This window comes from Asterias amurensis, chromosome 15 (assembly GCF_032118995.1).
Source record: "Asterias amurensis chromosome 15, ASM3211899v1".
In the NCBI taxonomy this organism is placed as follows: domain Eukaryota; kingdom Metazoa; phylum Echinodermata; class Asteroidea; order Forcipulatida; family Asteriidae; genus Asterias; species Asterias amurensis.
In genome coordinates this window covers 17569930-17585980 of record NC_092662.1, presented here as the reverse complement: position 1 = coordinate 17585980, position 16051 = coordinate 17569930, and the positions used below count along the sequence as shown (strand labels likewise).

Below are 16051 nucleotides of genomic sequence, written 5' to 3'. Positions count from 1 at the left end.
CTTAGGACGGGTTCAGTTCCGTATCAAAATACATAGGACGCATTGAACTCATCCTAAGTTACGACGGGTTACTCGTCCTAACTCGAGATAGAATTGATCTTAGCGTTCGTGAAATCGACTGCTGGGCCCATTTTTTTCGTGGAGCTACTTTAGGCACAAAAGGTTACCGTGTCAGCCAAATTAACATTCTACTACTTTACAACGTGCTAATTATTTTCGACTTAGAGGGAGGAAACTTTTCTGCCTATATAAGTAGCATTATAACATTGGGCTGGAGAAGTATGGTGAGTGGTCAAAAACCCATCTACTTGATTTGCGCATCCCCTGAATTATACCATGGTTGTTGTTGGGGAAAGAACATGACCAGAAAAGTATCTGGAAAATTGACGAACATGGGTACCATCGAATAATTCGTCTCGCTATTTTAGAGCTTACTTATAGACCTGAAATTATTTCTGAAATGTCTATAAAACTGTATGGGCCGGGAAAACAAACTTTAATTAAAAGAAAAACAAACAAATAGGAGTGTACAATCAATGCACGAGTAAACTTTAAAGGTTTTACGACTACCACGTGCACAATGAGCGCCCGCATTCAAAAGGCGCGAGCATTAGGAATAATTTAAACAGCGCCCTCATGAGGCCCTCATAGTTCTTCGGATCCGGAGAGTGTACGTGTGTGTTGACTTCCATAAACGTATTGCAAGTTTAGCCAAAAATCTTTGAGCCTTCTGAAGAAAAACCGGAGAGAGAATTTAAACAAAATGTAAGTTATACCTTTCATTTGTGCTCATTAAACCATTATTCACTGTAAACATTATGTGTTAATTTAATGACACTGCAGTATTTCTACCTCCATGGTTTTATGTACAAAGGAAAGCTTCAATTCAGAATTCAACGGCACTGAACTCAGAACTGCTGAACATTTGTAGTGACTTTTAACTTCATGCATGTAACATGTACATGTACCTCTACATCTGATTGAGTCCAATTGTTTACAGGTTTGTTATTTTATGTAGATGTTGGGATACACTGAGATATACAAAGCGACATACATGTATAAAGCCCAATACCATGCCATAACCATGCACATTTATACAAACAATGGCGTAGTTGTGTGGCTTAAGCCACAACCACGAAGAATGTATTGAGAGTGGTTGTTGTGGCTTCGCAACCATGCACATTATTTACAATGATGGGTTGTGTGGCTTCAACCATGAGACGGTGAGGGTCACTGGATTTGGGGGTGTGGGTTTAGGGCAGGGATAGGGTTAGGAATAGGGTTAGGGGTGGGGTTAGGGGTAGGATTCACCATTGACCATTGTTGATGAGGGGTGGGGTAGGGTGAGGGAGATGAACATTCCCCCTCCCCCTTTCACCTTGGAGGAACCCAACCATATGAGCGCAGAATTGGGATTCATACGTCGTGAAGCATATATGCCTGGATACACCAAGTCAGAATCATACTCATACTGGTCTTTGACAATAACTACAAGTGTCCAGTGCATTGCACTAATTATTTGGTAACATTAACACAGTGTATTAATATGAGGTCAGAAGGGAAATTTTCAAATACATAAAATCCATTTTTGATTATTATATTACAGAGCAGAGAATTAAACAGAGCAAGACAAGATGTCCGAGAGAAAAGTTCTTAATGTAAGTATTTTATGTCATCATTTTCCTTCCAAGATGCTCCTTTCTTATAATACAAATATCGTCAAAAATATTTTGATTTTTTTCAGGTGGAGATGCTTCTTTCTCTTTTCCTTGACCATAAGTGAGAAAAATAGCACCAACTTAGGTCAACTCAAGGAGCATCGAGGCCAAATTGTGAACATTATTTTCTGTCCAAGTTCTGGCTGTGACGTGACTTAAGGGCATCTCTGCCAACTCAGAATTAATTATTAATTTGCGTTTATTTTACTTCCCACAGAAATACTACCCCCCGGATTTTGATCCGGCGAAGATCCCCAAACTTCGTCTACAGAGAGAGAGGCAGTATACTGTCCGCATCATGGCACCTTTTAATATGAGGTATATATTTTGTTATGAGTGATACATTCCCAACTTGAGCATGGGAAACCTTGACATGAAGATGCACTTGTGAGTGCAGTACCACCACACTAATTGTTATGTCAACAAGGGTTCTTCTAACATCGTATTAGCGTAAACAGGCAGGATATTCTTCCTACTTTAGTCTGATTTCCTAGTTTGTTTGCCTTTGCAAAAATCTGAAAAACTGTGATTAAATATCCTGAGAAGTCTATTAAAGCATATACATGTACCATGTAAGTAGGTACTCAATGAAGGAATCCTACTTTGTTCCCAAGGACCAACCCGTAGCCTGTGTAAAAGACATTGTGGATTTGTTTGTTGTCAGGGGGTGGGGGATGAGAGTGAACAAAGCTCTAGTACCTTGTGTTGTTTTTATTAGATTTGTTTTCATTAAACCACCGGTTCTTTTCAGGACCAAAACTACTCCTAGAGATTTACACATTGTGTCATCGCAAACCTCACCTGTTTACTAAGTCTGAGTGATTTTGATTGATTTTTTTTTCCCCAAGATGTGAAACCTGTGGAGATTACATTTACCAGGGTAAGAAGTTTAATGCAAAGACAGAGAATGTACAGGATGAGAAGTACCTCGGCCTACGAATCTATCGCTTCTACATCAAGTGCCCAAAGTGTATCTCAGAAATCAGCTTTAAGGTTAGTTTACATCTCTGAACCTCTTCCTTTTGGTCTACATTTCCCGGCATATTGACACCATTCAACTCACTCACTCGGTCGTCCCAAGCTGTCTCGTTGTCGCTTGTTTGAGTTGGGCTCGCCTAGGTTCAACTGCCTTGGTTTAATATTAATAATATTAATAATAATGAAAAATGTCCCCTGGATGAAATAGGGCCAACTGTGAGGATAGATCTGTTACAGAAGGCGCGCTTTTGGAAACAGTGAGAAATCATGAGAAATACCCTTGAGATCTAAAGCTTTGGGACGTAACCTGACTTGAGGAGTTACCAGCACTTTTGCAAGCTGTGATAAGATGAAATTATTGTTATTGTATTATTATTATTCAACTTTTTTATAGCGCCTCTCCAAAGGATCAAAGCACTTTACAAGAAATATATTATCTAAAAGCACTCAAAATAATCTTCAAAAAAACCTAAACGGTTCTTTTCAGAACCACCCCAACACATTAGAGATAGTCATTACATGGTGTTACCGCAAACCTTTCCATATCGTATATCAGACATGCAAAGTTTCAAATCCTACTTAGTGACTGTTAACATTATTTTGAAAATATTTGTTTTTGCGTAGACTGATCCTGAGAATGAAGACTATGCCTTAGAGCACGGAGCCACCAGACTGTTTGAAGCGGCTAAGATGTTTCGGAAAGCTACAGAGAAAGAGAAGCTAGATCGAGAAGAGGAGGAAGCCAACAATCCAATGAAGGTCTTGGAAAATAGAACAAAGGTAGAGTGATAATAATAATAATAATGATAAAGAACACCGAGTATAGACCGTATTGAATATGACTTCACGCAGCTCAAATATCTGATCTACAAGATGGCGTCTGTGCGTGTGCGTGTGATGTGCGTGCATGTGCTGTAGAAATCAAACAGGGAATGTTGCGTGCTGCGTGCTTCGCTTCGCTTTGCGATGATGTACGCGTTTAGACGCGAATACGGTTTTCCCCACAAGATGGCGACTTTTCATAGCAAAAAGGGGTGATTCAATACGGTCTATAGCGCCTGTATCCACCTAAAAAAAAGCGCTCATGGTGCCTGAGGAGAGAAAACACGTTTATGTTTCCTCGTGTTTTATTCAGGATTCCAAGCATGAAATGGAGATACTGGAAAATCTGGAAGAGCTAAAGGAGATTAACACGAGGAAAGTTGATATCGATTACGCCGAGATCCTACGGAGAAAGGCGGAGGCTTTGGAGGAAGGGCTGAGGAGGCAGGAGGTTGAAGATGAGGCAGAAATTCAGTAAGTCAAGACAGAGCCAGATGATTCTTAAAGACACTGGACATCTTTGGTAATTGTCAAAGACCAGTATTCTCACTTGGTGTATCCCAACATATGTATAAAATAAAAAACCTCAATTTTGGCTCAATTGGTCGTCAAATTTGCCAGAAAAATAATGAAAGAAAAAATATCCTTGTTGCATTACTTTTTGTGCTTTTAAATGCATAATAAAAGGCTTCAGTTTGAAGTATTTTATTATTTTTTACTGAAAACCACCTTTTTCTAAAAAGCGTGTTTCTCACAATATTTTATACTGTCAACAGCTCACCAAGTAAGTTTTTATGCTATCAACTATTTTGAGTTATTACCAATAGTGTCCAGTGCCTTTAAGATCAATCATCAAGTCATCAACCCTAGCTTATTTGGTGTTCTGAATGGCTCAATTTCATAAAGACTGTATAAAGCAAGACAACTTGCTAAGCACAGAAAAATAGTTACCAGTCAAAATTTCATAAGGTTGTTATTGATCTAACTGGTGCTTCACTTAATGTTTGCTTAGCAAAGAACTTTTCTGAGCAGTATATCTGAAATTGGGCCCTGATCCCTAAACTCAGTAATGGATCCAGGTATGAAGAGCCTTGTGTCTTCCCTCCTGCTTATTTATGTGACCTTTCAGTGCCAAGCAGTCTGACTCAAGCTCTAGTGTTTCTGACTCAAGCTCTAGTGTTTCTGATCAGCAGAGTTGTGTGTTCGAGTTCTGGTCCTGACACTTGTGTCCTTGAGCAAGACGCCATTGTTGCTTCGTCGATTGGATGAGATGTAAATCCATTTTGTGTGGGACAGTGCAAAGACTGACTTCCTTGTACTATTTTTCTTCTGTCAACAGACGGATATTTGGCAAGCCAGATGGAGGTGTGATGAAAAGACTTGAAGATGACCCAGAAGATGATAATGAAACGGCGACGCCTCCAACGCCCCATGCTTTCAAAAGACCTACAGACATCCTCACAAATGTAAGTTTGTTAGATCTTGTCTACAACATGAGTTTGTTTAACATATTATTCACAAATCAGAAAATAGAATTAGCTGTTGCAAACTGCTTAACAACCGAAAGGAAAAAATGCAAAGAAACAGTTAATGGCCTGACGTCTTGACCCTAGCAGAGTCTTTCTCGAGAAAGACTCTGCTAGAAAGACTCTGCTAGGGTCGAAATGTCAAGCCATTAACTGAATTTTGCATGTTTTACAAATCCAAATTTGCTTTGTTTCCAATCACAGGATGGTGAACCACAACCTAAGAAAGCCAAATCATCAGAATCAAAATCAGCAAAGATCAGTTCCCGATCAGCTCTAGCAGGACTTGTCAAGTTAAAGAATCCTGTTGCCAAGCCGACAAATACAATGACTGAAACTCCTTCGGTCAGTCCAAGCCTCGAATCAAACCAAATAAAGACATTAAAGAATGATTCCACTGGTGGACATTCAATAGATGAGGAACCCACTGCACCCTCTAGTCAACCAGTGGGTACCAACCAAGCTGGAACGTCTCAGAGAAACGAACATGAAGGTGAAAGTTCAGAAATAACGGACAGTGAACACCAAGATGCTGATGGCAAAGTGTCTGAAGACCTGATCTTGAGTAGCATCCAAGAGGGACTAGGAAGGAGGCAGAATGCTGGGGGAAGCAGAGGAGTACTTCCTAAAGCTAAGTCTGTTGCACTCAGTCTTCTTGGAGGTTATGCTGATAGTGATGAAAGTGATGAGACTAGTGACTAGAAACTGTGGTTGGTGTCCATCATAGTAGAATTTGTATTTTAAAAATGTTTAATTATATGGCGTCGGTTGCGTCAGTGCAAAAAAGCTTATTTGAGAGTTTTTTCCGTTCATTTTAAACTTGCATGTTAGTCCTATTTTAAGTGGTACAACTTTTTTTGCGCTGACGTGACAATACATTGATTTTGTTTTTACCCCAAACCCATTGTCTGCCCATTATTCACCCCTAACCAACGCTACAATCAACTACTGTCTGTATCGCTCACCTTTATGGAGTCGCTAAATATGATAAATGTAAATTGATGTAAACTCGCTTTGCCTACAATAGCCACTACACTGTATAACCTCACTCTAGTGAAATCCAATGCCGCGATGGTCAACTCAGCACCCAAACTGTTGGATGTTGACAAAGCATAATCAATTCACTACTAGAGTCCTTAGTCCAACAGTATCAAAGAAAACATGCAGTTGGATTTGGATGGGTATGACATGATGGTAGGACTTATCAAATCATTTTGAGATCATAGGCAATTTTCTGGGGGTAAATGCATGTTAGAACTCCCATAAAACATCCAGGTCTCCTATAATTGTGAGAAAGGGCACTTCTTTTTACATTAAATATTAGTGATAAACAACACATTAACACTCGCAAGTTCTTTTTTCTTTGAGTATATTTTATTGAATTCTTGTTTTACAAACTCAAAATGTTCCCCCTTGTAAGCCGCCAATAATCTATAAAACAAAATGTTCTTGTGATGATCAACTGTTAATAATTAATGTTACTAAGCAACTAGGCTCGCAGCCAGAAGAAATGTAAGTGCAAACTTACCAAGTGAAATTTTAAGACCTTTCTTATTGAACAATTTATTGATCATCACCAATTTCCTGAAGCTGTTCACAAGAAAGTGAATTCTTTGTGCTATGCACTCAGACAGAAAAAAATTGTCTTGGAACAAAACAGTATTTAATTTATAATCAAGACAATTGTGTATTGAATATTTGCATTGCTCACTTGTTGGTGATGCCTGCTAGCATAATTAGCACACCTTTGGCCTAGCCCTATATAGGACTCTTCCTCTGTGCCTAGCCTCCAGGGCTAACCTTTGACCTTGCTAATGGTTACTGTGTGACATTATGGGCACCTCTGAAACAACAGCAATTAGATACATCTCAAGGTTTTACTGTGCGATGACGGCCGTTACCTCAAGTGAAACCAAATTGAGGCAATAAAATTAACTGGAAAACCTTAACAAGAAAAACAAAATCCATATTTAATCTAATCTAAATGTGTATAAACGCCGCTACGGAATGCAAAATAATCCGATCATGACACTTCCATCTCCTCTACTTTGGTGTCGACTACATCGAATATCAAGGGTGTTACTGTCTTGGTTAGGACACCAGTTGTTCCACGCTTGTAGCGGTAGTCCCCTTGCCTGAAAGCAAAATTAGAAAAGAAGATATTAAAAATTATGTTATTGTCTGTATTGTCTGTACGATATAATTGCAACTTGATCATTTTGCAAGAGTTGAGAAAATGCACACTCTTTAGTCAGTTGTAATTTGAATTTGTTGGGAAAATAGTTTGTTCGTTCTCTTTAAATGATGCTGCTTGATAAAATATAAAAGCGCCCTCACCTGACTCCCTTAATGTTGGCTACGTCGTAAGGCCGCAGATAATCCACTTTGCCCTTTCTGATGACACACAGGTCGATGTTGGTACCGGAGCCGAGATCATTGAAGATACCAGCAGCTATGGCATCACGTACCAACGTCTTAGCCTCCTCTTCCTGCAGAATTATCAGAGTGTTAAACTCATTTAGAGATTATCATTGCATGGTGTTACCGCAAACCTTACTATTTGTATTTCAACCATGCAAAGTTTCAAATCCTACTTTAACTTGCATACTCTTGTTAAAACCAAGATGAGATAGGGATGTTCACAGCCCTACTACTGGAGTAATTACTCTATCTGATTTGAATGAAGGTGTGCTTGGTAATGTTGGCAAAACCACAGGGCTCAATTTCATGGCTCAGTACTCTGTGCTTGCGATCACCATTCTCTGCTTACAGGTCAAGCGCCATGATTCTGCACCAGCTGGGTACACGAAAAATGCCTATACGTGGAGTACGCACAAACAAACATTCAAAACTTACCTCCATATCGGGTTTATATCTGTCTTCAAACATTGCCATGGCTGCCAGAGAGCCAGATCCCATCGTAGCAAAGGGGAGTTTATTGGAGGAGCCATGAGGGTAGATGTTGTAAAGATGGGGGCCATTGACATCCACACCACCCAAGACTAAAGCAGCTCCAATATGACCCTGGTATCTGAGGTGAAATAAAATAAAATGAAAAATGAAGTAAAATCGGGGCAAAAGAATAATTGCTTAACAATTAAGCAAATAACAATTAACAATTAAGCAAATAAAAGCAGAATACCACTTACAGATAGTGCATGTGACATGGTATTTGGCTGGTAACCTTGTTCTGGTAGGTACATTTTTTTTTTAAGCAGCTCTATAAAACCGGGCCAAGGTACACTTCGCTGCACAAAGGGAAGTGCCAGCATGTATACAGAGTGGAGTGTTTTAGAGGTTATGGAAGGTCCCTACCAAATGACACTTTAGAGTCTAGCGTCAATTAAAACTTAGCCAAATGCAGGGCGTATAATTGAGGGAAGGTTTGGTTGAAAAATAAAACTTTACATGTAGGGCTAGTACCTGAACAGCTTCTGTTTGAGCATGCGATTGGCCGTAATGACGCGTGCCTCCCGACCCGTTGATAGACTATGAAGCTCTAGATTAGATGAGATGACCTGGGTCGTGACCTCGGTGTCTGCTGCTGTACCAGCTCCGCAACAACTAAAGAATCCAAGCAAGAAATATCCATTCAAAACTCGTACTGAACCCAATCTTACTGACCAATCAATGCAAACAGTTCATTATTATTATTTTTTAGTCACGAGTGGCTGCAAAAGTATTTATAGCTGATTTTGAAAACTCACTAGATATTTGGAGCCAAGTAGTGAATCTTTGAGCAGTTCTTGTCGGCAACAATTGTGTCTTCGGTAGCTCTTGTGTCAGCACCGAGAATAACTCCATCCTGGTAAACAGAAAAATCAATCAATCAAAGGGAACTTGTTGTTTGGGGGGGGGGGGGTTTGGTGGGGGCAGGCCTTGAACTTTTCTCTTGAAAGGGCACATCAATTGGGATTCCAGCAATCGGAACATTGCAAAGGGCTCCATAGCAAAAGGACAGGGCACCAAGGCCTGTGATGGGAGGGGGGGGGGTGGGGGGGGGTTATTACTATAAATAGTCTACATTGAGATTATTCTTTGTACCTTGAAGATGAGACCAGCAATCGTGGTTCCAGTCTTCACCCCCTTGGGTAGTTTCATTCCACTTCTTTCAAGTAAGGCATTTCTGCGAGAGAAAAGAAAATAAGTTGAGATTTCTCGGGTAGTTGTTCATTCTGACTGCTGTACTGGCCTCTAGGTAGTAGAAGAAGATATGGTTAGTTAGTACTTAGTGATACAACATTTACCTCAACCTGACCTTCATTTCATATATTTGTTAAAATGATGAAAGAAAATTCAACATCCAATCCATCCATCGTAATTTATTACCAATACCATTAACAAATCTTTTTACAAACTTGTTTTGTAAAAGTCGAATGGAAATTTGTCCATAAAATTATACTATGAGACCACACCTTGTTTACAGTTTGGGGAAACTAAAGTAAATAGTAGATACAGTTGTTGGGGCGCTGTACGGAGGCCTACTCGGTAGAAAAAGCTGCTTTGCCTTGCTTGTTGGAATTGGATGAAATGAAAAATGAAAAACTCCAATCAACTCCTAAGGAACGCGCAGACAAGGCTGCAAACCAACCAAAGGCCCACAGCAAGATTTTATTTACGAAATTAAATTTACCCAAACCAAAACTAGACTGGCAAATCGTAACTATATTACACACCACACTCCATCAACTCAACTCAAAACACAAAATAGTAACAAACCTTCTGCTGTTTTCAAAAACAAATCCGCCTTGGTGATCTTCGGACAACAGTGGAGCCGCCATGCTGAATTTGCAAAAATTGTGTTAAGTTAGCTACTGGTTCAACAGAGGGCGCTATAACAATCAACAAATTTTGACAGGAATATTACTCCGTCAACTGAGGGCGCTTTAGAAGGCGACCGGAAAGTTCAACGAATGCACGTGTTTCAAAAATCCAGTGACAGGTAGAAGACATTTCAGTGCAACGCAATGAGGTGAGTCTCCATGGTTATTTGTTTCCACAGAATGTGTGTCTTTATGAAGTTACGGTATCTAACTTATTGTCCATGTACTTTCTTCGTTCACACATAGTTGTTCAAGAACAAAATTGTTAATTACCTGTTTGGCCAACTCCACTTCAACTACCCCTACAAAACACAATACAACAAGTCAACTTGGGTACAAATGAAGTGACTGCCTCGTCGGCTGAATGTACACTGCTTTTCAGAATTTGGAACGCTACCACAACGCCTGGAATTACACGGTCATAGCCTTGGAGCCCACTTAAAAGTTTACAAGTGGAAGTGCCCTTTGCAAAAAGAAAAAGTCCTTGCATTCCTTGCATTGCCCTCTCGAAGATCTATAGCCGACAGTGTTCTGGTTTTTAAGTGAACAAAAACACACGTACATAACATAGCTCAATGGCGCGCGGTACACCCATGGAGGAAGGAAATGGGAATACCAAACTTTGGTTTGAATTTCTAAGGCAAGGCATTTTTTTCCCATTTTGTGAAAGGTCGCCTCATCGGTAGTCAAGGGCACCACCAGTGCAGTTGTTATGCTATGTCTGGAACTCTGGTACAACCGCTTTTTTAAAAGGTTATTTTTAAGCAAACAAAATTATCTGTTCAAAGAAATCCAGGGGCCATTGAAAATAGTAACTAGCGCCCTCAATTGATATAAAATTACTTTCTAACTATGTTGATTAGAAATAGATTTGCCCCAAGGTTACATACTGCCAATAGTTTCATCATGGTTTCACATAGCTCCATAACTGTATCAACAATCTATTAATAACACATGAAGCGCTATAATAAATGTTATCTTCAAGTACGCGCTAATCCTCCAATCAGATTCGCAGAATGGAGTGGTGATAAAAACCTATATTGCACGGCTAATATCACTAACTGCCTCTTAATGGTCATGTGCCAAGTTTGCTTGAAGATAAATACGTTATATGTTTGTTAGTAAATAGCTATTCATGTTCACTCTAATATTAAACTCCCAAAACAAAAATATTGACAGAATAGGGACACTGTCATCATAGGGGGGTAGGGCTGGGTAGCTCAGTTGGTAGAGTGCCCGCACTCCGGAGGTCGTTGTTTTACATCACACTCTAGTCAATTCTTTGTTCAACCCCCAAATCGTATAATAAACCGTATATTTTGTTTTAGTGGAATACAGGGCCAAATTTCATAAAGCTGGTTAGCAGAAAATGCTGCTCAGCTGTTAACCTGTTTTTGCTTAGCAGGATAATTTTGTGCTTTACCAGGCGATATTAAATTGGGCCCAGATGGTTTCCCAATATGAAATCCCACTTCACAGTTTTGTAGGGCTCCCTCACTTGGTGTCATATTTCAGCTGCTGTTCCTAATAAACTATTTTAATTGATTTCATCAGTGGCTACTTGAAACCCTAATTATTACCGCCTACAGACATCATGGGATGTGTAACTTTATAATTGGAACAATATGGAGGTTTTCTTTACTGGGGGTACATTTTGGTACATTTCGAAACAGTGAAATTCCCCAAACTGCTTTTCTAGTTTGCTGTTAAGCTTGTTTGTGAACAAAAAAAGTTGTGTTCCGGCATGCTTTTGTGATTAAAACAAAACACGGTGTTTGTATACATGCTTTTATTTTATTTTATATTTTGTTATCCCGTGGACAATGGTTTGTTGTCGACATTTCCCCCAATCATACATTAAATCATTATAACATTAGGTGAGAAAAGTGAAAACAAGTCACAACGTTTACAAGGAATTTACAGTTTTATAATTAGTCTTGACAAAGTACCGACTGAGAAGAAACTCCATTAAATGGTAGAAATTGCCCATCTGTGTTTGTATAATAATAATCATGTAGAGGTTTATGATTAACGTTCCTGCCATGCCGCTAAGTTTGTTTTTAGGAAAGCGAACTTTAAGTTGGCAAAGTGGTCCTTGTGCAAAGCTGGGGTGGTAAGCCCTGCGTTACCCATGAGAATTGTCAACAGCTGTAGAATAAATCCATTGAAATTGAAGAAAAAAATGTATTCCCATTTCGACCATTGTTACTTATTGTATACTGTTTGCGTGTTATGTGTTGAGTTTGTTTGTGCTGTGTGAGTACACTTCTGGCGAAGCAATTACAGTTTTGCATCAGGGGGGTTAGCTCGTGCGTGGTATATTGTTGAATTAAATTTGATTATAAAATAAATAGTTATTTAGATCGGTGTTCTCAAAGTATGTTTTTGTTTTTGGACGTTATGAAGGTTCGACCACTCTGTTCTTTTCATGGAAGAGATTGTAACTATTGGTTTCTTTATGGTTGGAAGATCAAAATAGGTGGTGACCCTCTCTCAAACTGATGATAATCAGTATTCATGTAATTCTTATATTATGTGATACTGGGGACGTGACAAACGTTGGACAATGTGATGGGCGTTTTCGAGACTACGGTTTGAATTTGGGCTCTGGCTTTGGGCTCCGTCGGTTAATTTGAAAATGTGTGCTTTCGGTATGGGCCTTCAAACAGGTGGAAGGAGTTTTAGCCGTAGCCCAAGCCCTGAGGCAGGGTTTCGAAAAGGGCGTATTGACTACCGGTGTGTGAGGGGATTTTGTCCCAGGTGTGTCTGTATGTCCCTCTTCCTGTGGCCGAAAGAAGTTTATTCAACAGAGGGCGCTATCAGACGAAGTTTCCGCACAAATTCGCCGTTTGAGGGGACAGAATCTCATTTTGCCACTGACACGGCGTTGTTCAATGTTTTTACTCTGGCGGTTACCAGCCAGCCATGTCATGCTGCACCACCATTTTGTTTTGCAAAAGAGCCATTTCTTGATTTGTTGAAATACATGGTGCAGTCTTGGTATATTGTCATTATTTTCTAAAATATGTTGATGTTTTAGTCACTGACTATTTGGAATAAATTTAAGCCGCTAGTGGCACTAATCGTCTGAAGAATTATGACCGTCTGTACAGCCAACTGGGAGAGAAAGAAAAGGGCATGAGTTATGAGTGTGTCAACGTAGCGAACTGTACTATATGAGTTATTTTGAGGTCAGTTTCAGTTGGGAGTCAAATATTCCCATGTACAGTGACAAATAGACGGAGTATGGGTCAGTTAAATATTAAGGATTTGAAACTTTGCATGGTGGAAGTATTATTGGTTGAGGTTTGCGGTAGCACCATGTGCAAATCTCTTTTGAGTAGTGCTGAAAAAACGGTGGTTGACAACTCGACGTTTCGATCAGTATGTTTTGATCGCCTTCAGGTCAGGTCAAGTTTTGTTCCTACAGATTTATCATTTGCAAAGGACCACAAAACGCAATGACATTATTTTCCATGAAGCTTACATGTATTCTACAGGATTTTATAAAAAAATAGACGTGGACAGTGTTTAAGTTTCATTTGATCAACCATGAAATAGCAAACCTGTAAACTTAATCTGTTGTGTGATGAGACGGGGAGGAAATACTGAAAAACATGCGCAGTTGAAGCACGTAAACAGTAGCCTTAGGCTATTGCCCTGTTTTGTTGTAACAACCAAATTTAGCTGTTGTGGGTTTTAATATTTGTTGTAAGGTTTTCAGATGCAGTTTTCTTGAATATGGCCTCCCTTCAGACGAAACTATTTCAGTTACATACATTACAGCTTGTTGTCAGTTCAGTCGTGAAATCACGGACTCGTGAATTTCAAAACAACCGCAGAAATTAGGCATCCACTGCGTTTCGCACCTTCTATAAACCTGAAATCGCAAGGAAGTCACGTAAATAAGCGGCCACAATTACCCACGGTGACATTTCGCGGTCGTACGTGCTTGGTTTGTTCATAAGAATGTTTTTATAAAAGACACTGGACTCTATTTGTAATTTTCAAAGACCAGTCTTCTCACTTGGTGTATCTCAACATAATTATGCATAAAATAACAAACCTGTGAAAATTTGAACTCGGTTAAAATAATGAAAGAAAAAGCACCCTTGTCACACGAAGTTGTGTGCTTTGATTTCGAGACCTCAAAATCTAATTCTGATATCGCGAAATCAAAATTCGTGGAAAATTACTTATTTCTCGAAAACTACATTACTTCACAGGGAGCCGTTTCTCACAATGTTTTATACCATCAACAGCTCCCCATTACTCGTTAACAATTGAGGTTTTTTCTGCTAATAATTGTTTTGAGTAATTACCATTAGTGTCCACTGCCTTTAACCTGCTGCAGCCGATTTCACGAAACGCCGAATTTCAGGTTACTAGGATCATACTAGGACGAGTAGCTCGTCCCGTAACTTAGGATCAGTGCGTCCTTTAACGAACGTCTATGGATACGGAACTTAACTGGTCCTCTAAGTCCTAACAGATGTTATAATCGACGGCAGGTGTGTCTTCCTCGAAAGCGACCCCAAAAAACCCAATGATAGTTCCCATAGTCCCTATTATGCTGAGATGTGGTTTAATGATTAGATTTAATTAGATGTTGGGTCAGGGATCCTGATTCGGATCAATATATGACCCGGAAGTTTTTAGACTGTAATGATATTTAACTTCAATTTAAACTGAGACGGGACTCCAAACATAGTTCAGCAATTACTGCAACTGCTTGAAAATCAACAACGTGGATTGTAGCACAACATTATGGTTTTACCACTGTACGTGGGATAAAATACAAAGCCCAGCGCCGCAATGTAACAACTTTGCGACCTTGTGAGCGTGACCTCGCTGGCTCAAACAGTTGTTGTTTTTTGACGAGTTTTATTGCTCCCAGCATTGTAACCCAGTGATATAATTTGTTACCTCAAAGCCAGGTCGACATCCCATGCAACGGCACCCCTTTAAATAATAGTATTAAAAGTAGGTTGGGTTGAGACACGTTGCAGCTGAGTCATTGACCTTTGACTTGTGCATGCGATCTCTTATAATCATCTTGTTACACAGGAGACAGTAGTTCACGTTGGGAGCGAAAATGAAAGCCTTCTTTATTCTATCGTAGTTTGACATCCTGAACACTCCCTGGTCAGAATTGACCTGTATTCTGTTTCCCGTGTGGACTGACCCATTCGTGGATCAGCATCCCAGAATCTGTGTCAACTGACTCATAAATAAGTAACTGATCAAGAAATGGGTCAAACTGACTCAGATTTGTGTCAAACTGATGCAGATATGGGTCAAACTGACGCAGATTTGGGTTAAACGGGTTAGATTGACCCATGTATAGGTTTCCTGATGTATTTGATCTCCTGATGGAACCCGGAATCTGGATAACCCAGGAGTTTTTAGATTGTATAATATAATGCCTACCTTTAGTGTACGCATCAATCACCGGCTACAACGACCCCAACATTTGAAACTTGTTGAATATCAGAAGTAAAAGACGTCCATGACTAAATGTAACAATGATATGTTTTTACAGCTTGAACAGAACAGCCGATAAAATCTTGGAATAACAAATTTGGGTAACAAGACTCGAGGGATATGTTTTTATTCACCGTGCCGCTAGATGATACATACCGTCGCAAACCCACCCTGGCTTTGATGTCGAGTTGAGATGTCGACAGACATTGCTCAGCGTACGTCGTCGATACTTCATACCGCATTGCTACAATTTTGTTCTTCTTTTTCTCTGCAATACAGAATTTTTATTAAAAATACTTAATAATGTTTACATACATGGCGGCTGTTTCATTTGAAATAGTCCACCAGGGATGCATTGGACATACGGAGTTCAATTTATTTATTTTGATGGTCTGAAATAGAAAACCTACTTTTAGATGTCCTACTTGTTACATTATCTTCTGTAATTTCAAAATATAGTAAGTGAATATTTGTTTTGTACTAGATTACGTATCCATTCGGCTATTTTCTGTCACGCTGCTATATAGTTATTGTCCACCGTTGCTGCCTTTGGTACGGTGCACTTTGCAACGCGTTTCAAAAGTTGAGTCTCCGAAATCAGTATAACAAATTAATGTTGTCAAAGTTGTGTGCTTTCATATGCTTGATTTCGAGTTGAGGTCATGAAATCAAATTCGTCGAAAATTACTTCTTTCTCGAA

At 39.5% G+C, this 16051-nt stretch overlaps 3 protein-coding genes across 3 annotated transcripts in view; 2 read left to right on the top strand and 1 right to left on the bottom strand.

Annotated features, from left to right (window-relative positions):
* Nucleotides 1–646: 646 nt before the first annotated feature.
* Nucleotides 647–6331, top strand: LOC139948336 (splicing factor YJU2-like). The gene is made up of 8 exons (XM_071946472.1): nt 647–765; nt 1607–1658; nt 1936–2036; nt 2567–2711; nt 3321–3476; nt 3832–3992; nt 4858–4984; nt 5249–6331. The coding sequence occupies exons 2-8, from the start codon at nt 1635–1637 to the stop codon at nt 5744–5746; spliced, it is 1212 nt and encodes a 403-aa protein (XP_071802573.1). The 5' UTR covers nt 647–765; nt 1607–1634; the 3' UTR covers nt 5747–6331.
* Nucleotides 6332–6717: 386 nt separating this feature from the next.
* On the bottom strand, nt 6718–9861 carry LOC139948337 (proteasome subunit beta type-7-like). Its single transcript, XM_071946473.1, has 7 exons — nt 9764–9861; nt 9089–9170; nt 8752–8849; nt 8468–8608; nt 7901–8075; nt 7382–7533; nt 6718–7179 (listed from the first exon to the last, which is right to left on the bottom strand). The coding sequence occupies exons 1-7, from the start codon at nt 9823–9825 to the stop codon at nt 7068–7070; spliced, it is 822 nt and encodes a 273-aa protein (XP_071802574.1). The 5' UTR covers nt 9826–9861; the 3' UTR covers nt 6718–7067.
* A 91-nt stretch (nt 9862–9952) lies between these two features.
* The window catches only part of LOC139948452 (uncharacterized), a 60472-nt gene continuing 54373 nt past the window's right edge, over nt 9953–16051 (top strand). The window contains exon 1 of the mRNA XM_071946599.1: nt 9953–10016. Within this exon, the coding sequence (XP_071802700.1) occupies nt 10012–10016 (5 nt within the window). The 5' untranslated portion in view covers nt 9953–10011. The remainder of the gene's footprint in view (nt 10017–16051) is intronic.

What these genes read in the sequence shown, in the direction of transcription:
- LOC139948336 (XM_071946472.1), top strand. Translation starts at nt 1,635, where the DNA reads ATGTCCGAGAGAAAAGTTCTTAAT. An exon ending in TCTCAGAAATCAGCTTTAAG is followed by an intron (nt 2,712 to 3,320) that starts GTTAGTTTACAT and finishes GTTTTTGCGTAG; the next exon opens with ACTGATCCTGAGAATGAAGA. An exon ending in TCTTGGAAAATAGAACAAAG is followed by an intron (nt 3,477 to 3,831) that starts GTAGAGTGATAA and finishes TGTTTTATTCAG; the next exon opens with GATTCCAAGCATGAAATGGA.
- LOC139948337 (XM_071946473.1), bottom strand. Translation starts at nt 9,825, where the DNA reads ATGGCGGCTCCACTGTTGTCCGAAGATCACCAAGGCGGATTTGTTTTT. An exon ending in GTTTTTGAAAACAGCAGAAG is followed by an intron (nt 9,171 to 9,763) that starts GTTTGTTACTAT and finishes TTTCTCTCGCAG; the next exon opens with AAATGCCTTACTTGAAAGAA. An exon ending in TTGCTGGTCTCATCTTCAAG is followed by an intron (nt 8,850 to 9,088) that starts GTACAAAGAATA and finishes TCTGTTTACCAG; the next exon opens with GATGGAGTTATTCTCGGTGC.